Source organism: Pimephales promelas, chromosome 19 (genome assembly GCF_988280905.1).
Source record: "Pimephales promelas chromosome 19, fPimPro1.hap1.1, whole genome shotgun sequence".
Taxonomy (NCBI): Eukaryota; Metazoa; Chordata; class Actinopteri; order Cypriniformes; family Leuciscidae; genus Pimephales; species Pimephales promelas.
Window position 1 is genome coordinate 31,971,132 of NC_142787.1, and position 23,416 is coordinate 31,994,547.

Genomic DNA, 23,416 nt, shown 5'->3' on the forward strand with positions numbered 1-23,416 from the left:
TTGAATTATGCGCTAAAATGCTGTATTTTTTGAACGCATGAACAAATTGTTACGAAACCTCGGTATGGGTCATCAGTACGATGCCCTGAAGGAGCCTGAGAAGTTTCGAAACAGCGCCACCTAGTGGTAAATTACATTTTCAAACGCTCATAACTCTGACTCTGGTTGACTTATTCTAACGGGAGTCATCTTGTTGGGTTCGTGAATCGTTCCCGAGTCCAACGATACCAGACTTGCCAGGCTTCGGCATATGGTTTGTGCAGCGCAGTAATTTAGCACTTAAAAAACATTCGCCGATATCTTCAAAACCGCAAGTCTGATCGAGACGAAACCACCGTCAAGTTTGGAAACAGGTCGCGGCTATATGCTAATGCCCAAATGCCAAAATATTGAAAGAAATGGGTAGTAAAATTCAATCAAAGTCACAAAATTATGTGTTTTTTTCACATAAACTCCAAAGCGAATTGAGATATTTTCACCAAATTTGGCATAGGCTCATTCTGAGGACACATGAAAAAAAAAAAGTGTGATTTTGCCTGTTGGTGGCGCTATAATAAAACATAACATGCTATACTTAACGAATTCATTGGTGAAACATTACGAAACTCAGTTTGTGCCATCATCCCCTGAAGGTACTCAAAAGATTGCAAGACAGCGCCACCTTTTGGTCAAAGCTATAACAAAATTTCGATTAATACTCTTAACTTTTGAATAAATCTGCGTATTTTAATGCGACTGGTCTGAAGGTTTTTTCATCGTCACCAAACTCTGACCACATCACATCGATTTTGTAACTACGCCACCTATTGGTCGAAAGTGATAATCCATTTAATCACATTTTTAGTTAATTTATGTGATTTTTTTTTTCAGCCATTTTGCCTAAATTCATCTTTAAATGTCTGCAGTTGGTCTGACACATGTTGGCATGTCTTGTCGTCGTCTTTGTGCTTGGCCCCGGTATTGCTGCGTGCAGCTGTAATATTTTTGTTGCATATAATTACTGTGTTTTTTGATCAAATGGCGTGCATTAGAGACTTCTATTATAACATTATCAACATAAAAATATCTATATTTTTGTTGTTTTTCACAAATTGAATCCTCTTTTTCCCTCATGGCTCACTCACTGGTGTATACGCATGTTTCTGTATCTGCCCTTCGAAGCGCCGCAGGGGAATAAAGCAGCGCAAATCTAACATGAAAGACCTGTAGATTACCTTCAGCTTCAAGTCCCCAAATGGCTGTGCTACAGGCGAGAGAGAGAGAGAGGGAAAAACACGAGCGGAGGAATGGGGAGATGAGACACACACACACACACACACCTCCTCCCCCACCCCCTCCCGTGGTGTGCGAGCGTGCCAGTGCTGCAGTCCACACACACTGCTGAGTCGTCATCCTCCGGAGCGCAGGAACGCTTGTTTAGCAGAGATCGCAGTGCTTTAGCCAGCGCTAACGTTATATCTGATGATGCTTTCCAGCGGGTACAGCATCTCACCTGACCGCGTTTAAAAGCCTTTATTGAGGCTGATAGATTTGAACAGGATGATGATGCTGCGGTTCGTCGTAGATGTGCTTTGAGAGCTTTTTCTTTTCCAGAATTGGGAACTGAGAGAAAAGCGTGTGTTTGTGTGTTTGCGTGGAATGAGAACAGAATTTCTATCACAGCGTGGGTCTCTTTCTGGTCCTGTGAGGGGACAATGCAGTGTGTTTGTTTGGTTTGAGTGTTCGAGGGGACTGCGTCGCTCTCACCGCTCCGTAAGACTTGTGTCCTTCAGAGGTAAACAGAGAGACTGCCGTACACACTTGGACTTGAACCGATGCGCTCATGCTTGCGTGAGTGAGGACGGCGTGTTCAGTTTGCCTCTGACTCTTCGCTAGGGTTTGTTTTTGCATTAATTGTAATTAGATTGGATGCACCTGTGAATGGGAGAGCAGTTTTCTTGTGTATGTTGAGCAGCGTTTCTTTAGGTTGATTTGTGAGTGCTGAAGATAGAATTAGACGAGCGTAATTTTGTCCGACACGGCAAACGACCTCCAATTATTGAATCTGTATCGGGGATTCGGGGTGATGTTGTGCCCGGCCTCCTGCTTCCCTCTCCTGAGGGATTTGTCCCAGTTGCGGTGTCTGCTCGGCTGGCCACGACAGCGAGGTGTGTGTGTCACGGGCACAAATCGACCAGTTTGTCACACTAAGCCGCTTCCAGGAAGCAAGGTGAGTATTGCATGTGAAGAGTTTAATATATGCATTTTGTTGTGTTAGATATTATGCATTATGGTACGTATGTTACCTGTTTTTCTTTTTTTTGTTAGATATTGTGCATTGTTTTTTTGGGGTTTTTTCGTTAGATATTATGCATTATGGTACGTATGTTACCTGTTTTTCTTTTTTTTGTTAGATATTATGCATTTTTTTTTTAGATATTATGTATTATGGTATGTATGTTACCTGTTTTTCTTTTTTTTGTTAGATATTATGCTTTTTTTTTTTTTTAGATATTATGCATTATGGAACGTATGTTACCTGTTTTTCTTTTTTTGTTAGATATTATGCATTGTTTTTCTTTTTTCTTTTTTGTTAGATATTATGCATTATGGTACGTATGTTACCTGTTTCTTTTTTTTGTTAGATATTATGCATTGTTTTTATTTTCTTTTTTGTTAGATATTAAGCATAATGGTACGTATGTTACCTGTTTCTTTTTTTTTGTTAGATATTATGCATTGTTTTTCTTTTTTTTGTTAGATATTATGCATTATGGTATGTATGTTACCTGTTTTTTTTGTTATATATTATGCATTGTTTTTCTTTTCTTTTTTTTTGTTAGATATTATGCATTATGGTACATATGTTACCTGTTTTTCTTTTTTTTTGTTAGATATTATGCATTATGGTATGTATGTTACCTTTTTTTTTTTTTTTTAGATATTATGCATTGTTTTTCTTTTCTTTTTTTTTTAGATATTATGCATTATGGAACGTATGTTACCTGTTTTTCTTTTTTTGTTAGATATTATGCATTGTTTTTCTTTTTTGTTAGATATTATGCATTATGGTACGTATGTTACCTGTTTCTTTTATTTGTTAGATATTATGCATTGTTTTTCTTTTTTTTTTGTTAGATATTATGCATTGTTTTTATTTTCTTTTTTGTTAGATATTAAGCATAATGGTACGTATGTTACCTGTTTCTTTTTTTTTGTTAGATATTATGCATTGTTTTTCTTTTTTTTTGTTAGATATTATGCATTATGGCATGTATGTTACCTGTTTTTTTTGTTATATATTATGCATTGTTTTTCTTTTCTTTTTTTTTGTTAGATATTATGCATTATGGTACATATGTTACCTGTTTTTCTTTTTTTTTTGTTAGATATTATGCATTATGGTACGTATGTTACCTGTTTTTCTTTTTTTTTTGTTAGATATTATGCTTTTTTTTTTTTTTTTGATATTATGCATTATGGTACGTATGTTACCTGTTTTTCTTTTTTTTGTTAGATATTATGCATTTTTTTTAGATATTATGTATTATGGTACGTATGTTACCTGTTTTTCTTTTTTTTTTTGTTAGATATTATGCTTTTTTTTTTGATATTATGCATTATGGTACGTATGTTACCTGTTTTTCTTTTTTTTGTTAGATATTATGCATTTTTTTTTAGATATTATGTATTATGGTATGTATGTTACCTGTTTTTCTTTTTTTTGTTAGATATTATGCTTTTTTTTTGATATTATGCATTATGGTACGTATGTTACCTGTTTTTCTTTTTTTTGTTAGATATTATGCATTTTTTTTTTAGATATTATGTATTATGGTATGTATGTTACCTGTTTTTCTTTTTTTTGTTAGATATTATGCTTTTTTTTTTTTTTAGATATTATGCATTATGGAACGTATGTTACCTGTTTTTCTTTTTTTGTTAGATATTATGCATTGTTTTTCTTTTTTCTTTTTTGTTAGATATTATGCATTATGGTACGTATGTTACCTGTTTCTTTTTTTTGTTAGATATTATGCTTTTTTTTTTGATATTATGCATTATGGTACGTATGTTACCTGTTTTTCTTTTTTTTTGTTAGATATTATGCATTTTTTTTTAGATATTATGTATTATGGTATGTATGTTACCTGTTTTTCTTTTTTTTGTTAGATATTATGCTTTTTTTTTGATATTATGCATTATGGTACGTATGTTACCTGTTTTTCTTTTTTTTGTTAGATATTATGCATTTTTTTTTTAGATATTATGTATTATGGTATGTATGTTACCTGTTTTTCTTTTTTTTGTTAGATATTATGCTTTTTTTTTTTTTAGATATTATGCATTATGGAACGTATGTTACCTGTTTTTCTTTTTTTGTTAGATATTATGCATTGTTTTTCTTTTTTCTTTTTTGTTAGATATTATGCATTATGGTACGTATGTTACCTGTTTCTTTTTTTTGTTAGATATTATGCATTGTTTTTATTTTCTTTTTTGTTAGATATTAAGCATAATGGTACGTATGTTACCTGTTTCTTTTTTTTTGTTAGATATTATGCATTGTTTTTCTTTTTTTTGTTAGATATTATGCATTATGGTATGTATGTTACCTGTTTTTTTTGTTATATATTATGCATTGTTTTTCTTTTCTTTTTTTTTGTTAGATATTATGCATTATGGTACATATGTTACCTGTTTTTCTTTTTTTTTGTTAGATATTATGCATTATGGTATGTATGTTACCTTTTTTTTTTTTTTTAGATATTATGCATTGTTTTTCTTTTCTTTTTTTTTTAGATATTATGCATTATGGAACGTATGTTACCTGTTTTTCTTTTTTTGTTAGATATTATGCATTGTTTTTCTTTTTTGTTAGATATTATGCATTATGGTACGTATGTTACCTGTTTCTTTTATTTGTTAGATATTATGCATTGTTTTTCTTTTTTTTTTGTTAGATATTATGCATTGTTTTTATTTTCTTTTTTGTTAGATATTAAGCATAATGGTACGTATGTTACCTGTTTCTTTTTTTTTGTTAGATATTATGCATTGTTTTTCTTTTTTTTTGTTAGATATTATGCATTATGGCATGTATGTTACCTGTTTTTTTTGTTATATATTATGCATTGTTTTTCTTTTCTTTTTTTTTGTTAGATATTATGCATTATGGTACATATGTTACCTGTTTTTCTTTTTTTTTTGTTAGATATTATGCATTATGGTACGTATGTTACCTGTTTTTCTTTTTTTTTTGTTAGATATTATGCTTTTTTTTTTTTTTTTGATATTATGCATTATGGTACGTATGTTACCTGTTTTTCTTTTTTTTGTTAGATATTATGCATTTTTTTTAGATATTATGTATTATGGTACGTATGTTACCTGTTTTTCTTTTTTTTTTTGTTAGATATTATGCTTTTTTTTTTGATATTATGCATTATGGTACGTATGTTACCTGTTTTTCTTTTTTTTGTTAGATATTATGCATTTTTTTTTAGATATTATGTATTATGGTATGTATGTTACCTGTTTTTCTTTTTTTTGTTAGATATTATGCTTTTTTTTTGATATTATGCATTATGGTACGTATGTTACCTGTTTTTCTTTTTTTTGTTAGATATTATGCATTTTTTTTTTAGATATTATGTATTATGGTATGTATGTTACCTGTTTTTCTTTTTTTTGTTAGATATTATGCTTTTTTTTTTTTTAGATATTATGCATTATGGAACGTATGTTACCTGTTTTTCTTTTTTTGTTAGATATTATGCATTGTTTTTCTTTTTTCTTTTTTGTTAGATATTATGCATTATGGTACGTATGTTACCTGTTTCTTTTTTTTGTTAGATATTATGCTTTTTTTTTTGATATTATGCATTATGGTACGTATGTTACCTGTTTTTCTTTTTTTTGTTAGATATTATGCATTTTTTTTTAGATATTATGTATTATGGTATGTATGTTACCTGTTTTTCTTTTTTTTGTTAGATATTATGCTTTTTTTTTGATATTATGCATTATGGTACGTATGTTACCTGTTTTTCTTTTTTTTGTTAGATATTATGCATTTTTTTTTTAGATATTATGTATTATGGTATGTATGTTACCTGTTTTTCTTTTTTTTGTTAGATATTATGCTTTTTTTTTTTTTTAGATATTATGCATTATGGAACGTATGTTACCTGTTTTTCTTTTTTTGTTAGATATTATGCATTGTTTTTCTTTTTTCTTTTTTGTTAGATATTATGCATTATGGTACGTATGTTACCTGTTTCTTTTTTTTGTTAGATATTATGCATTGTTTTTATTTTCTTTTTTGTTAGATATTAAGCATAATGGTACGTATGTTACCTGTTTCTTTTTTTTTGTTAGATATTATGCATTGTTTTTCTTTTTTTTGTTAGATATTATGCATTATGGTATGTATGTTACCTGTTTTTTTTGTTATATATTATGCATTGTTTTTCTTTTCTTTTTTTTTGTTAGATATTATGCATTATGGTACATATGTTACCTGTTTTTCTTTTTTTTTGTTAGATATTATGCATTATGGTATGTATGTTACCTTTTTTTTTTTTTTTTAGATATTATGCATTGTTTTTCTTTTCTTTTTTTTTTAGATATTATGCATTATGGAACGTATGTTACCTGTTTTTCTTTTTTTGTTAGATATTATGCATTGTTTTTCTTTTTTGTTAGATATTATGCATTATGGTACGTATGTTACCTGTTTCTTTTATTTGTTAGATATTATGCATTGTTTTTCTTTTTTTTTTGTTAGATATTATGCATTGTTTTTATTTTCTTTTTTGTTAGATATTAAGCATAATGGTACGTATGTTACCTGTTTCTTTTTTTTTGTTAGATATTATGCATTGTTTTTCTTTTTTTTTGTTAGATATTATGCATTATGGCATGTATGTTACCTGTTTTTTTTGTTATATATTATGCATTGTTTTTCTTTTCTTTTTTTTTGTTAGATATTATGCATTATGGTACATATGTTACCTGTTTTTCTTTTTTTTTTGTTAGATATTATGCATTATGGTACGTATGTTACCTGTTTTTCTTTTTTTTTTGTTAGATATTATGCTTTTTTTTTTTTTTTTGATATTATGCATTATGGTACGTATGTTACCTGTTTTTCTTTTTTTTGTTAGATATTATGCATTTTTTTTAGATATTATGTATTATGGTACGTATGTTACCTGTTTTTCTTTTTTTTTTTGTTAGATATTATGCTTTTTTTTTTGATATTATGCATTATGGTACGTATGTTACCTGTTTTTCTTTTTTTTGTTAGATATTATGCATTTTTTTTTAGATATTATGTATTATGGTATGTATGTTACCTGTTTTTCTTTTTTTTGTTAGATATTATGCTTTTTTTTTTTTTTAGATATTATGCATTATGGAACGTATGTTACCTGTTTTTCTTTTTTTGTTAGATATTATGCATTGTTTTTCTTTTTTCTTTTTTGTTAGATATTATGCATTATGGTACGTATGTTACCTGTTTCTTTTTTTTGTTAGATATTATGCATTGTTTTTATTTTCTTTTTTGTTAGATATTAAGCATAATGGTACGTATGTTACCTGTTTCTTTTTTTTTGTTAGATATTATGCATTGTTTTTCTTTTTTTTGTTAGATATTATGCATTATGGTATGTATGTTACCTGTTTTTTTTGTTATATATTATGCATTGTTTTTCTTTTCTTTTTTTTTGTTAGATATTATGCATTATGGTACATATGTTACCTGTTTTTCTTTTTTTTTGTTAGATATTATGCATTATGGTATGTATGTTACCTTTTTTTTTTTTTTTTAGATATTATGCATTGTTTTTCTTTTCTTTTTTTTTTTAGATATTATGCATTATGGAACGTATGTTACCTGTTTTTCTTTTTTTGTTAGATATTATGCATTGTTTTTCTTTTTTGTTAGATATTATGCATTATGGTACGTATGTTACCTGTTTCTTTTATTTGTTAGATATTATGCATTGTTTTTCTTTTTTTTTTGTTAGATATTATGCATTGTTTTTATTTTCTTTTTTGTTAGATATTAAGCATTATGGTACGTATGTTACCTGTTTCTTTTTTTTTGTTAGATATTATGCATTGTTTTTCTTTTTTGTTAGATATTATGCATTATGGTACGTATGTTACCTGTTTCTTTTATTTGTTAGATATTATGCATTGTTTTTCTTTTTTTTTTGTTAGATATTATGCATTGTTTTTATTTTCTTTTTTGTTAGATATTAAGCATAATGGTACGTATGTTACCTGTTTCTTTTTTTTTTGTTAGATATTATGCATTGTTTTTCTTTTTTTTTGTTAGATATTATGCATTATGGCATGTATGTTACCTGTTTTTTTTGTTATATATTATGCATTGTTTTTCTTTTCTTTTTTTTTGTTAGATATTATGCATTATGGTACATATGTTACCTGTTTTTCTTTTTTTTTTGTTAGATATTATGCATTATGGTATGTATGTTACCTGTTTTTCTTTTTTTTTAGATATTATGCATTGTTTTTCTTTTCTTTCTTTTTTTTGTTAAATATTATGCATTATGGTATGTATGTTACCTGTTTTCATTTGTGTCAGCTGGCATTAAGCCCATGTATTTACTTTTAGAGGAAACCAAAGGACAATTTTAGGAAAATATGAATGTTACGGAAATAGGGAATGAAGTTGCGGCGCCTATGTGGATAAACTTGCACCGTTTACAGAAATAAAATATTGCTTTAGAAATACTCTCATAATTGTATAATAGAATACTTTCTCTAGGCTAAGTTTAAAAAAAAAGTCATAAAACATGAAATAAAAATTCATCATTTTATGACATTTTTTTTAAATGACATTATAAAATTAAACTTATTTTTTGTAAAACGCCTTTTTATAAAATCATTATCAAAATTGTAAATTTTTTGTTTAGTCTCACACTTAAATGTCGTCCTACATTACAGAAGGCTGTGTTTCCAGCTCAATGCCAATTATACTATGTTCACACAGACACGTTACACTAATTGCTCCGTAAAAACATTAAATGTAATTGAAGAACCGAGCGAGAAGCCCCTCCCCCCTTTAACCTGATTACTCCGGCTTTCACTGGGCCCATTTCAGCTCTGAAACTTTTAACTGGATTGCTATTGATTGCGAGTGTCTAGGCTTCCATCGCTGCGGTTGAAGCGGGTGCGACGGCTTGCCACCGATCAGGAGAAATCCGATTTCTCTGTGCCTTTCGATTGGGTTATTTCGCCCCCGCAGAGATGATTGTAATTATGAGCTGGTCTCCCCAGCAGCGATGAGGTCATGTGCAGAGACAATGACATGGTGCCGAGATGATGGTGGCCTTTCTTGGTCAACGAGCGCTTTCTCTTGCCAAGTGTCATGCGTTCACCCTGTCCTTGAGAGAGACGGTAATGATGCCATCTTGTCTGTCCTGGGTTCAGTCTCTAGGGATCTGAATGCGGAGACGCCTTGGCTTTGAACTGACACTTCGGTGATGGCAACTCAAGGTCCTCCGGCTCGTTAATGGAGGAGAGATAAGCCTGCCTCATTCATTTGCTCTGAATAGGTGAATGGGAGACATCAGTAGTGTCTTGAGATGAGTCTACCTAGTGCTGTCAACATTGCAGGCAAAGGCATCAGTCATTTGGTACAAGGAAAGGTCCCCTTGAAGCTTAAACACCATGTGCTTAAAATAGTTTTGAAAACTGAGTATTTTATCCTAGGGTCAAATTAAAACCCAACGAAACACACATGAAGGGTGACTTTTACATGCACATTTTGTGTTCTGATTTGTCAACACACACTACAAAACTAATTAATAGATTGTCAAAATTAGCATATCCAGTGACTTCCCCCTTTTAGCTAAAGTGGAAAGATATAATTTGCAACTTAAATGTGGAATTGTGTAAATAATTCAGTAGCTAAGCTCCTAGCCCAGGGTCTGTGCGTCTCCACAGGGCTAAATTGGCACAGCGTCAAGAGTGCACCAAAAAGAGAGCGCTTCGTTTATTTTATCTGGTCTCTAGAGCAATGCTATGGAAGCTTGTTTCCGCCACTGAATAAAAATAAATCAATAATAATTGAGATATGAGATATTGCGAGATATAAAGTCAGAATTGTGAGAAAAAAAGTCACAATTGCAAGATATAAAGTTCCAATTCTGAGAAATAAAGTCACAATTGAAGAATTGCGCTTTTTTATCTCACAATTGCGAGTTTACTTATCGCAATTCTGACTTTATAACACAGGGCCTAATTGTGAGTATATCTTAAAATTCTGACATCTTTTCTCAGAATTTGAGATATAAAGTTGCAATTCGGAGTTTTCAGGCCAATTTTAAGGGGAATTGAAAAAAGTCCCCCAGAATAGTTTATATCTCACAATTCTGACTTTATATCTCGCAATTGTGACTTTATATCTCTCAATTCTGACTTTATATCTCACAATTCTGACTTTATATCTCGCAATTCTGACTTTATATCTCGCAATTCTGACTTTATATCTCGCAATTCTGACTTTATATCTCGCAATTCTGACTTTATATCTCGCAATTGTGACTTTATATCTCTCAATTCTGACTTTATATCTCACAATTCTGACTTTATATCTCGCAATTGTGACTTTATATCTCTCAATTCTGACTTTATATCTCACAATTCTGACTTTATATCTCGCAATTCTGACTTTATATCTCGCAATTCTGACTTTATATCTCGCAATTCTGACTTTATATCTCACAATTCTGACTTTATATCTCGCAATTGTGACTTTATATCTCTCAATTCTGACTTTATATCTCACAATTCTGACTTTATATCTCGCAATTCTGACTTTATATCTCGCAATTCTGACTTTATATCTCACAATTCTGACTTTATATCTCGCAATTCTGACTTTATATCTCACAATTCTGACTTTATATCTCGCAATTCTGACTTTATATCTCGCAATTCTGACTTTATATCTCGCAATTCTGACTTTATATCTCTCAATTCTGACTTTATATCTCGCAATTCTGACTTTATATCTCGCAATTCTGACTTTATATCTCGCAATTCTGACTTTATATCTCACAATTCTGACTTTATATCTCGCAATTCTGAGAAATGAAGTCAGAATTGCGAGATGTAAACTCCCAATTGTGAGGGGAAAAAAATAAAAAATAAAGTCGCAATTACCGTTTTTATTTTTCATTCTGTGGCGGAAACAAGCTTTCATACAATGTACGCTGGTGATGATTGATAGATTCAAAGTTTTGAATGAGAGTTTGAAACCAGTGGCAAATATGTTGGTCCTCCTTTCTTCTGAATTGATTTTTGGAATTGTATATTGGTGTTTTGGATGTTCAAATATGTTGTATAAATGTTAATTTGTTTGCTCTAAGGGCTAATCAATGCTAGGTTACTGATATACTGGGTTGTTTTGAGAAGTTCACAGCTGAATTCAGGTATAGTGATGACTGAGGGTACTGAATACACACATTCTCAGAAAACCACACACACTCAACAAACACTTGATATGGTTCCTTCCTACCAGATACGCCAATACGCTCCAGAAAAAGGCTTTATCTCCACCGTACGGCCCTAGGATTACCGCTCAAAATCCTGTCATTCTCTCATTAAAAAGCTGGATCAGAGGATAACTGTCTGATTTGGAGAGAAGAGATGGGACACATAAACCTTCAACACCCCTAGAAGTCAGATTGTTTGATTCATAAAAGAAAGGCTGGGTAATGAGGAAGGATTAGCTAAATGAATTTTAGGTTACCGTATTTGGACACAGGCCATGTCCTAATGGAAGACTGTTTGGAAAACCCAGTGTAACGTGAAGGAGATATAATGATTGGTTCTCCTAGCTGCTTCTTAACAATAAATGTCAGTGTTTTAAGGCTCTGGGGTCTTCTGGACCACTGGATAACGGCTGTCACTCATTGATTTTGCTAGGCAGCCAGTGACTTACCACTCAGATTAATAATTAATTTGGCAGATATTGAAGCACACCCTTGGGGGGCGTTGAGTACGCCCACACCTCCAGCCTCGCACTAACTTGATGGAAGCCGATTGTACTGCGGTGCAAGGATTTACAAGTAATTAATAAAGTTTGCATGGATTTTCAGAAGAAAGAATACGATAATCCTTTTAAAAATGTTTTTTAGTAGGGGAGAAAAATAGTTCTTCACTGTCTAGACGTTAATTGAGCTTGCTTTTTGTCTGAAAACCAGTATGTTTGCTCATTTCTCCTGCCCTTTCATGCTAGGATTTGCTTTTTCTATAGTCTCATCTAAACCTTTACCCACAATTTGAGTTGAATACCGTTGCTCTGCTAAGCTGATGAAACTGCCTGAAAGGTGCATTTATCAGGTTATCATGGGATTTCACCTTTTGTTGATGCAAGTCCAATCCAGTAGGCCATTCAGGGAGATAAATGTTGAGTATGCAGTGAAAGTCATGCGGTGTGCACATTTCTAGTAAAGTGAGCAGATTGGGGGGACATTCATATTTGACCTTCATTGAAATTCCCTTCCTGAGATAATCAAAGAGAGAGCCTTGCTGTGCTATTCATCTTCATGCAACTCAACCCGTCCCGCTCCTTTCCCCAAACTGCATGGACACGTGCATTAAAAGAACGAGAGGGTTGTCGCAGCTTGACACGTGATTAGTAGCGACGTCGCTTTTATGGTACACACATGAACAGACGCATCACTCTGTGTAATTCATGGATGTGTTTCAAATGACACTGGCGTATCTCGACACATGGCCTAGTTCCTTCTTTGCCCTACCTATATATAATCTCCTGTGTCCTTCACCTGCCCTCCTGATATCCCCTTATCCGACTTTTTCTCTCACCATTTCTCAGCCTTCCACTCACCTTTCCTGCCACTCTGTCAGTGTTTTCTAGGGATGCACCGAAACCGAAACACCGAAAGAAATTATGCCAATTAACTAACTAAACTAAAATTAAGGCATTTCAATTGCATAAATTAATGATTAAGTCTAAGTTTAAGAATAAATTAATTGCAAATTATGCAAATATGTATTTAGCACATTACAACAATGCACAGTATAAAATACAATTCAAACTTAAATGTTTAACTTTACGCCACTCATGTACATTAAACAATAATAATGCACAGGCCCACTGGTCTGACGAAAGGTTTTACTTGCGTGCATTTAGGTCAAGTGCATTTTATTTTTTTTCTCTGATGAAGTGCAACTGCTTAAAGATACAACGATATTTTCTCTGTAGGCCTTTAACATAAATGTACATCAAAACAAAGACTGACATAGGCCATGTGTTATCTGCAGAACCTTAACAACAACTAATGTACCAAGAATTACAGATGTGCAGAGTGAATGATATATATTTAAGCAGTAGACTAACCCATTCTACTTCTTGAGGTAAAGTGGCAGAATGAAGTCGAGTACAGAAGCTTCTCTGCTTTATCAATTCAATTAATTTTCAACTTGGGCGTCAGACGCGAATTTGCAACAAACGCGTGAATGCACCGAATAAAATCATTTGCGGCCAATTTGCCAGACGCTCAATTTGTGTCATTCGTGCTGCGCAAAGCACCTCATTTGTCCTGCAGGACCTCTAGACGCGTGTAAACGCATTGACTTAACATTGAAATCATTCGCGTCAGACGCTCTTTTCGCATCATTTGCACAAAACTCCTCATTCGCGCCGCAGAACCGTCTTAACGCGTCTTTACATTGACTTCTTTCGCTCCATTCGCGCCAAGCTCCTCATTCATGCCGCAGAACTGCCTTAACATGTCTTTACATTGACTTCATCCGAAATCATTCACGCCAGACGCTCTATTCACGTCATTCGCGCAAAACTCCTCATTCGCGCCACAGAACCTCTTAAAGTGTCTTTATATTGACTTCATTTGAAATCATTCGCGTCATTCACACAAAATTCCTCATTCGTGCCGCAGAACCGTCTTAAAGTGTTTTTAATTTGACTTCATTCGTGCGAGACGCTCTATTCGCGTCATTCGTGCAAAACTCCTCATTCGCGCCGCAGCACCGTCTTAAAGTGTCTTTACATTTACTTCATATGAAATCATTCACGCAAAACTCCTCATTCGAGCCGTAGAACCGTCTTTACATTGACTTCATTCGCGCGAGACGCTCTATTCGCGTTATTCGTGTAAAACTTCTCATTCGCGCCGCAGAACCGTCTTAACATGTCTTTACATTGACTTCATCCGAAATCATTCACGCCAGACGCTCTATTCACGTCATTCGCGCAAAACTCCTCATTCGCGCCACAGAACCTCTTAAAGTGTCTTTATATTGACTTCATTTGAAATCATTCACGCCAGACGCTCTATTCACGTCATTTGCGCAAAACTCCTCATTCGTGCCGCAGAACCTCTTAAAGTGTCTTTATATTGACTTCATTTGAAATCATTCGCGTCATTCACACAAAATTCCTCATTCGTGCCGCAGAACCGTCTTAAAGTGTTTTTAATTTGACTTCATTCGTGCGAGACGCTCTATTCGCGTCATTCGTGCAAAACTCCTCATTCGCGCCGCAGCACCGTCTTAAAGTGTCTTTACATTTACTTCATATGAAATCATTCACGCAAAACTCCTCATTCGAGCCGTAGAACCGTCTTTACATTGACTTCATTCGCGCGAGACGCTCTATTCGCGTTATTCGTGTAAAACTCCTCATTCGCGCCGCAGCACTGTCTTAAAGTGTCTTTACATTTACTTCATATGAAATCATTCACGCAAAACTCCTCATTCGAGCCGTAGAACCGTCTTTACATTGACTTCATTCGCGCGAGACACTCTATTCGCGTTATTCGTGTAAAACTCCTCATTCGCGCCGCAGAACTGTCTTAAAGTGTCTTTACTTTGACTTCATTCGTGCGAGACACTATTCGCATCATTCGCGCAAAACTCCTCATTCGCGCCGCAGAACCGTCTTAACGCGTCTTTACATTGACTTCTTTCGCTCCATTCGCGCCAAGCTCCTCATTCATGCCGCAGAACTGCCTTAACATGTCTTTACATTGACTTCATCCGAAATCATTCACGCCAGACGCTCTATTCACGTCATTTGCGCAAAACTCCTCATTCGCGCCACAGAACCTCTTAAAGTGTCTTTATATTGACTTCATTTGAAATCATTCACGCCAGACGCTCTATTCACATCATTTGCGCAAAACTCCTCATTCGTGCCGCAGAACCTCTTAAAGTGTCTTTATATTGACTTCATTTGAAATCATTCGCGTCATTCACACAAAATTCCTCATTCGTGCCGCAGAACCGTCTTAAAGTGTTTTTAATTTGACTTCATTCGTGCGAGACGCTCTATTCGCGTCATTCGTGCAAAACTCCTCATTCGCGCCGCAGCACCGTCTTAGTGTCTTTACATTTACTTCATATGAAATCATTCACGCAAAACTCCTCATTCGAGCCGTAGAACCGTCTTTACATTGACTTCATTCGTGCGAGACGCTCTATTCGCGTCATTCGTGCAAAACTCCTCATTCGCGCCGCAGAACCGTCTTAAAGTGTCTTTACTTTGACTTCATTCGAAATCATTCACGCAAAATTCCTCATTCGTGCCGCAGAACCGTCTTAAAGTGTTTTTAATTTGACTTCATTCGTGCGAGACGCTCTATTCGCGTCATTCGTGCAAAACTCCTCATTCGCGCCGCAGCACCGTCTTAAAGTGTCTTTACATTTACTTCATATGAAATCATTCACGCAAAACTCCTCATTCGAGCCGTAGAACCGTCTTTACATTGACTTCATTCGCGCGAGACGCTCTATTCGCGTTATTCGTGTAAAACTCCTCATTCGCGCCGCAGAACCGTCTTAACATGTCTTTACATTGACTTCATCCGAAATCATTCACGCCAGACGCTCTATTCACGTCATTCGCGCAAAACTCCTCATTCGCGCCACAGAACCTCTTAAAGTGTCTTTATATTGACTTCATTTGAAATCATTCACGCCAGACGCTCTATTCACGTCATTTGCGCAAAACTCCTCATTCGTGCCGCAGAACCTCTTAAAGTGTCTTTATATTGACTTCATTTGAAATCATTCGCGTCATTCACACAAAATTCCTCATTCGTGCCGCAGAACCGTCTTAAAGTGTTTTTAATTTGACTTCATTCGTGCGAGACGCTCTATTCGCGTCATTCGTGTAAAACTCCTCATTCGCGCCGCAGCACTGTCTTAAAGTGTCTTTACATTTACTTCATATGAAATCATTCACGCAAAACTCCTCATTCAAGCCGTAGAACCGTCTTTACATTGACTTCATTCGCGCGAGACACTCTATTCGCGTTATTCGTGTAAAACTCCTCATTCGCGCCGCAGAACTGTCTTAAAGTGTCTTTACTTTGACTTCATTCGTGCGAGACACTATTCGCATCATTCGCGCAAAACTCCTCATTCGCGCCGCAGAACCGTCTTAACGCGTCTTTACATTGACTTCTTTCGCTCCATTCGCGCCAAGCTCCTCATTCATGCCGCAGAACTGCCTTAACATGTCTTTACATTGACTTCATCCGAAATCATTCACGCCAGACGCTCTATTCACGTCATTTGCGCAAAACTCCTCATTCGCGCCACAGAACCTCTTAAAGTGTCTTTATATTGACTTCATTTGAAATCATTCACGCCAGACGCTCTATTCACGTCATTTGCGCAAAACTCCTCATTCGTGCCGCAGAACCTCTTAAAGTGTCTTTATATTGACTTCATTTGAAATCATTCGCGTCATTCACACAAAATTCCTCATTCGTGCCGCAGAACCGTCTTAAAGTGTTTTTAATTTGACTTCATTCGTGCGAGACGCTCTATTCGCGTCATTCGTGCAAAACTCCTCATTCGCGCCGCAGCACCGTCTTAAAGTGTCTTTACATTTACTTCATATGAAATCATTCACGCAAAACTCCTCATTCGAGCCGTAGAACCGTCTTTACATTGACTTCATTCGTGCGAGACGCTCTATTCGCGTCATTCGTGCAAAACTCCTCATTCGCGCCGCAGAACCGTCTTAAAGTGTCTTTACTTTGACTTCATTCGAAATCATTCACGCAAAATTCCTCATTCGTGCCGCAGAACCGTCTTAAAGTGTTTTTAATTTGACTTCATTCGTGCGAGACGCTCTATTCGCGTCATTCGTGCAAAACTCCTCATTCGCGCCGCAGCACCGTCTTAAAGTGTCTTTACATTTACTTCATATGAAATCATTCACGCAAAATTCCTCATTCGAGCCGTAGAACCGTCTTTACATTGACTTCATTCGTGCGAGACGCTCTATTCGCGTCATTCGTGCAAAACTCCTCATTCGCGCCGCAGAACCGTCTTAAAGTGTCTTTACTTTGACTTCATTCGAAATCATTCACGCAAAATTCCTCATTCGTGCCGCAGAACCGTCTTAAAGTGTTTTTAATTTGACTTCATTCGTGCGAGACGCTCTATTCGCGTCATTCGTGCAAAACTCCTCATTCGCGCCACAGAACCGTCTTAAAGTGTCTTTACTTTGACTTCATTCGAAATCATTCACGCAAAATTCCTCATTCGTGCCGCAGAACCGTCTTAAAGTGTTTTTAATTTGACTTCATTCGTGCGAGACGCTCTATTCGCGTCATTCGTGCAAAACTCCTCATTCGCGCCGCAGCACCGTCTTAGTGTCTTTACATTTACTTCATATGAAATCATTCACGCAAAACTCCTCATTCGAGCCGTAGAACCGTCTTTACATTGACTTCATTCGTGCGAGACGCTCTATTCGCGTCATTCGTGCAAAACTCCTCATTCGCGCCGCAGAACTGTCTTAAAGTGTCTTTACTTTGACTTCATTCGAAATCATTTAATCGCTCTATTCACGTTTGGTGTGAGCGCACAAATCAGATATACTGAAATGCGTCCACACCGCGGTCCGCAGACATGTTGCTTCAGACAAGCACATGCAGGTCGCGTTTTCCGTTTGCGTCATCACAACATTTCGGCCGTATTGTTTCGGTGATGAAAGGCTTTCGAAAATTTCCGGCTGAAAACCGAAGAAGCGCTTCTGGGCCATTTTTTTTGTCCGAAAATTTTCGAAAGCTTTTCATCACCGAAACAATACGGCCGAAATGTTGTGATGACGCAAACGGAAACCGAAAATTTTCGCCGGCCGAATATTCGGTGCGTCCCCAGTGTTTTCCCATTACTTACCCGAGGACTCACTCTTCACTTTCAGTTTTGTACCTTTTATTAATGTCTCTTTCCTTCTTTTCCCCAACAGTATGCCTCGGCTGGATGTCTGCTGTCCCTGCACCACAGCGAGAAGCCAGAACACGAAGAAGTGTGTGAGTTTCGCCCGTACACCTGCCCATGCCCGGGGGCCTCCTGTAAATGGCAGGGCTCCCTGGAGGCCGTCATGCCACATCTCATGCATGCCCACAAATCCATCACCACCTTACAGGGCGAGGACATTGTCTTCCTGGCCACGGATATCAACCTACCGGGGGCCGTGGACTGGGTCATGATGCAGTCGTGTTTCGGACACCACTTCATGCTGGTTCTGGAGAAGCAGGAGAAATACGAGGGCCACCAGCAGTTCTTTGCCATCGTGCTGCTCATTGGCACGCGAAAGCAAGCGGAGAACTTTGCCTACCGCCTGGAGTTGAACGGCAACCGTAGGCGGCTCACGTGGGAGGCCACGCCGCGCTCCATCCACGACGGTGTAGCGGCGGCCATCATGAACAGTGACTGTCTCGTGTTTGATACCTCTATCGCTCACCTGTTCGCAGACAACGGCAATCTGGGTATTAACGTGACCATCTCCATGTGCTGAGGTGGCAGCGTTAGGCTCTTTCCATCGAGTGCGGATTCGGAAGGCGACGGTTGGGAGACGTATGCATTCGTGTATATTTCTGTTCAAGAGAACGCAGACTTTCCAGATTCAGCTGCAGGTTAGGAGATAAAGAGGGGAGTGTGCCGTCAGGTGAAGAAGTGCAATGGAGATTTTCACCTTCTGATTCCCCGCCGGTAAACTTTCATTGTCTGGAATGTCCGGCCCGGATCTCGACGAGTGGATCTAGCTTCACAGAATCGGGAAGGTTGTAGGCATGAATGTGTAACATTTGCCTCAGAAAACCGATGTGTACAAAACCTGCACTGACTACTTCGGTTTTCCTCTCGGGATATCGAGTGGATCCATGGCAATGTATAGTTGTATAATGGCTTGATGAAACAATATCCGTGGTGGAGATGCAGTGTGTGCATGGTGGAAATAAAATTCACTTGCAAAAATAACCACAGCGCCACCATGTTTGTAAGGCAAGAATCTAACCTCTGTTTTTTTGTTTGTTTGTTTTTTTTTACACTATATCTGTCCTCAATGTTGCAAGATGGAGATAAGTTAATTTGTGGTCATCTGTTAACTTATCCAGAGGAGAGAATTGGTTTGTAATCAACATCATCAGCTCCATGAAATGACAGAACTACAGCCAATCTTTTCAGATGTTCTGTTACCCACGATCTAATAATATTCTCTTAGATATATTTGTACATGATGCTGATTTTTAAATGGATAGTTGACCCACCGATGGTAAATCTGTCAATATTTATTCGCCCTCATGTTGTGTTGTAACACTTTTTGTGGGACACAAAGGCTGAAGTTTAACAGAATATCTGTTCTCTTTCAATACAATGAATGTGGATGGGGACCAAAAAAAAAAACAAAGCACCATACATACATTTAGTCTTCTCGAGCCATACGATCGCATTGGGTGAGGAACGCCTAAAGCTTAAGATCATGCCTTTCACTTTCATTGTATGAAAAAGAGCAGCACATTTAGCTAGACGACGGCTTATGTGTTTCATAGGGTAGAGGAAATCGTACAGATTTCAGATTATTATTTTTTTTTTAAAGAACTATTTCTTTAACATAGGTGTTCCACCTTTGCGTAAATTATCTTGTCACCAATGACTGTATGTAAGCCTGCGCACAATTTTCCCAATGATTAAAGGAGTAGTTCACTTTTCAAAAAACTTTTGCTGATAATTTACTCACCCCCGTGTCATCCAAGATGTCCATGTCTTTCTTTCTTCAGTCGAAAAGAAATTAAGGTTTTTGATGAAAACATTCCAGGATTTTCTCCATATAATGGACTTCAATGGGGTCCAACAGAGAGTTTCAGTGCAAACTGTTCAAAGGGCTTTAAACGATTCCAGATGATGAATAAGGGTCTTATCAAGCGAAACGATCATTAAAAAAATATAAGTAACACAGTTTAAGTTTTATAAGCTCAAATGCTCGCCTTGCTCTGTTCTGTGATGCGCGTTCATGACTCTCCTGTTCGAACTCGTTCATCAAAATGAACAAATCTTTTTCTGTGACTCTCCTGTTTGAACTTATTCATCAAAATGAACAAATCTTTTTTCCGTGACTCTCCTGTTCGAGTCAATTCGTTCATTTCATTCATTGATTCAACCAATTGATTCAACCAAATGACAGGAAAAAGATTTGTTCATTTTAATGAACGAGTTCGAACAGGAGAGTCACAAACGCACGTCACAGAACAGCAGGGTGACCATTTGAGCTATTTATTAATTAAATGAGTGACCGTTTCGCTTGATAAGACCCTTATTCATCGTCTGGAATCGTTTAAAGCCCTTTGAACAGTTTGCACTGAAACTGTCTTTTGGACCCCATTGAAGTCCATTATATGGAGAAAATCCTGGAATGTTTTCATCAAAAACCTTCATTTCTTTTCGACTGAAGAAAGAAAGACATGGAGATCTTGGATGACACGGGGGTGAGTAAATTATCAGGGGGGGGGGTGAACTACTCCTTTAAGTGTCCGATTCTGACTGGTTTTGTTGTCTTTGTAGTTTTTCTTTCTATATATTGAAGGTAATCTGTAAGATTGAGGAACGCTTTTGTAAATATATAAACAACTTTAGTTTTGTTGATATTTGTTGTTCTTGTTGAGTCTAAAATTTCAAATGATTGTTTTAGTCTAGATTCTGAGCGATTCCTCACTCTCCCCTTGAGAATGGACCCACAATGCCTTACTTGTATACAAACGTAGTCTTTTCTGGAGTCTGCCTTCTTCTGGGACTCCAGTGCGACGGGGTCAGGTCACTGTGCTCCAAACCTCCAGTGTCTTGAAAGAGACTTTTACACAATTTACAAAGTGGCATTATGTGTGTTCACAGAAAGCATTTCATTTACACTGTTCGACTATATGGACCCTCTTATCAAATACCTCTGAAGACTTTGGAGACGTGTGTGTGTGTGTGTGTGTGTGCGTGTGTGTGCGTGTGCGCGAGAGCATCGAGATCCCTGAATGTGGTCGGTCTGTGACGAGATCCCAAGTTTGATGCACAACTTCACATCCTCAGCTCCTATTTCATTCTCTCTGGAAAATAATAATTTAAAAAAATGTACATTAAATGTTTTATAAATCTGTTCTAGAGCAAATGTATTCTGTTTTGTTGATGAATTCATGCATTTATAGACCACATGTGATGAAAGCGTCTCCGGACAGACTCTCGTCCTCATGGTTGTGCTCTCCACATGCAGTCGTCATGGCAACTAAATATGCTAATGAGGAATCGAGCCCATTCATTCCAAGTAGAAAATTCTTGTACATTGTTTTTGTTTGTTTTTTAATTCTCTTAGTCTGACGCATTTAGTAGATCTGTAAATCTGTCAAGGTATCTACGGGACATCACCTTTAAATGATGCTGTTAAACCAAATGGAGGGTGAGTAGCTCTTCCATCATTTTAAGTTCTGTATAAAACAGTAAATGTGAGTTGATCAGGATGGAGTACGTGCATGTGGACGGCAAGCCCTCAGTCTGGGTGATGTGACTACAAAAACAATAGTAATGGGAAAAATAGCCTCATAGGTTTGGATTATCAAGTAATGCACAGATCTATCAGTGCTCTTAATTCCAGCTTGTTGTAGCGAAACATACCATGTCAAAATAGACCACAAGCCATCTGTCTATCTCCCACAGCATTCACACCGAGGTGAACCTAAAACAGAATAAATGCATTTTAATGAAGCCAGCGGGTGCCATGCCTCGCAATCAAGCCATCATGATCAATATTGAGCAGCACATCCTAATGAACTGGCGAATAAACAACTTCCCATCAGGCACTAGAATATACTGGATGAAATTTGCTTTTTCCCATTTCCTATGCCAACCAGTGAGACAAACCCTCGTTATTTTAAAATGCATTCATCGAGGAAAAACAATATTGAATGGATAAATGTAAGGTTAAAGTTGACATGTATTGTAGTACATCCAAATGAAACGGGTTATCGTAAAATAAATAGTTGGGCCGGGACTTTTGTTCTATGGATATATCAGTTGATGATTGGATTAGAGGCATTACTGTCGCATTACTACAACAGTTACTGCAATATATTAGACTCGCTTTGCCAACAAAATCTACACCGTAAAAAAATGATAATGATCAATAAGTTATGACGTGTTTTTCCAATACTTTAACTCACCAAAAGACTCAAAAACAAACTCAAATTTAATGTAATTTAAGTGTAAATGAATTGATTGTCCTTAAAATTGTAAGGCAGAACCTTTTTTAGTGCGCTTTTATTTTGCTTTCCACCACGAATGGTGTTTCTGCAGAAACCTAATGTTTGCTCTTGACCTGTTTAATTATATAATGTTACATTGATAAAGACTGATGTGAACATTCTTATGCTGAATAATTCACATAATTATAGTTTGTGAAATACGGGCTAAAAATGTTAATATTAAGGCCACTTACGACAGCAAACGAGCGCTAAATCCAAAGCCCCGGCTGCTTCTTTATTGATAACCGGTTCAGTCCGGGGTCTGCGATGTACTCGAGGGAGAGCATGAAAAGAGGGACATCTTACGAAAGTGACCGTACAAACAAACATTTGACCTTTAACCTTGAGTATTGACTTGAGTCTTTAGTGTCTGTGACAGATCAAGACTAATGGGGTCACATCTGCAAGACTCCTGATTGGCCAATTATTGGATTATTCATATTTGACTTGAATTGAACAGTAGCTAATGATATTACGTATAAGGGCAATTTTAATCATTTGCAGTATAAACGGTTGCGCCAACTGGCGTTTTGCTACCGAAATCAATTATTTTGGACATAAAAATGGTAATTTTTATCATTAGACAAGCTAGACGAATTCACCACGACAAACCACATTCACAACTCTGTTTATTACACACACATTCAGTGTGTTTATGTTTGTGTAGTTGTGTTGCTCGATTATTGAATATGTTGATGTGGCAATAGCGATCATTTGAAATATTAGTGATGACATGCGGTTTCCTGTTGAACAGGTATGAGTGGATAATGTGCAAACCTGCTTGGTCTGATATAGATATATCTTTTTTTTTTTTTTTACTTCACGCTCTT

The 23,416-nt window shown here is 36.0% G+C and overlaps 1 protein-coding gene across 1 annotated transcript in view; it reads left to right on the forward strand.

Annotated features, from left to right (window-relative positions):
- Window positions 1-21,448, forward strand: part of siah2l (seven in absentia homolog 2 (Drosophila)-like) — a 35,388-nt gene extending 13,940 nt beyond the window's left edge. The window contains exon 2 of the mRNA XM_039680312.2: window positions 18,275-21,448. Coding sequence (XP_039536246.2) covers window positions 18,275-18,826 — 552 coding nt within the window. The 3' untranslated portion in view covers window positions 18,827-21,448. The remainder of the gene's footprint in view (window positions 1-18,274) is intronic.
- Window positions 21,449-23,416: the final 1,968 nt, after the last annotated feature.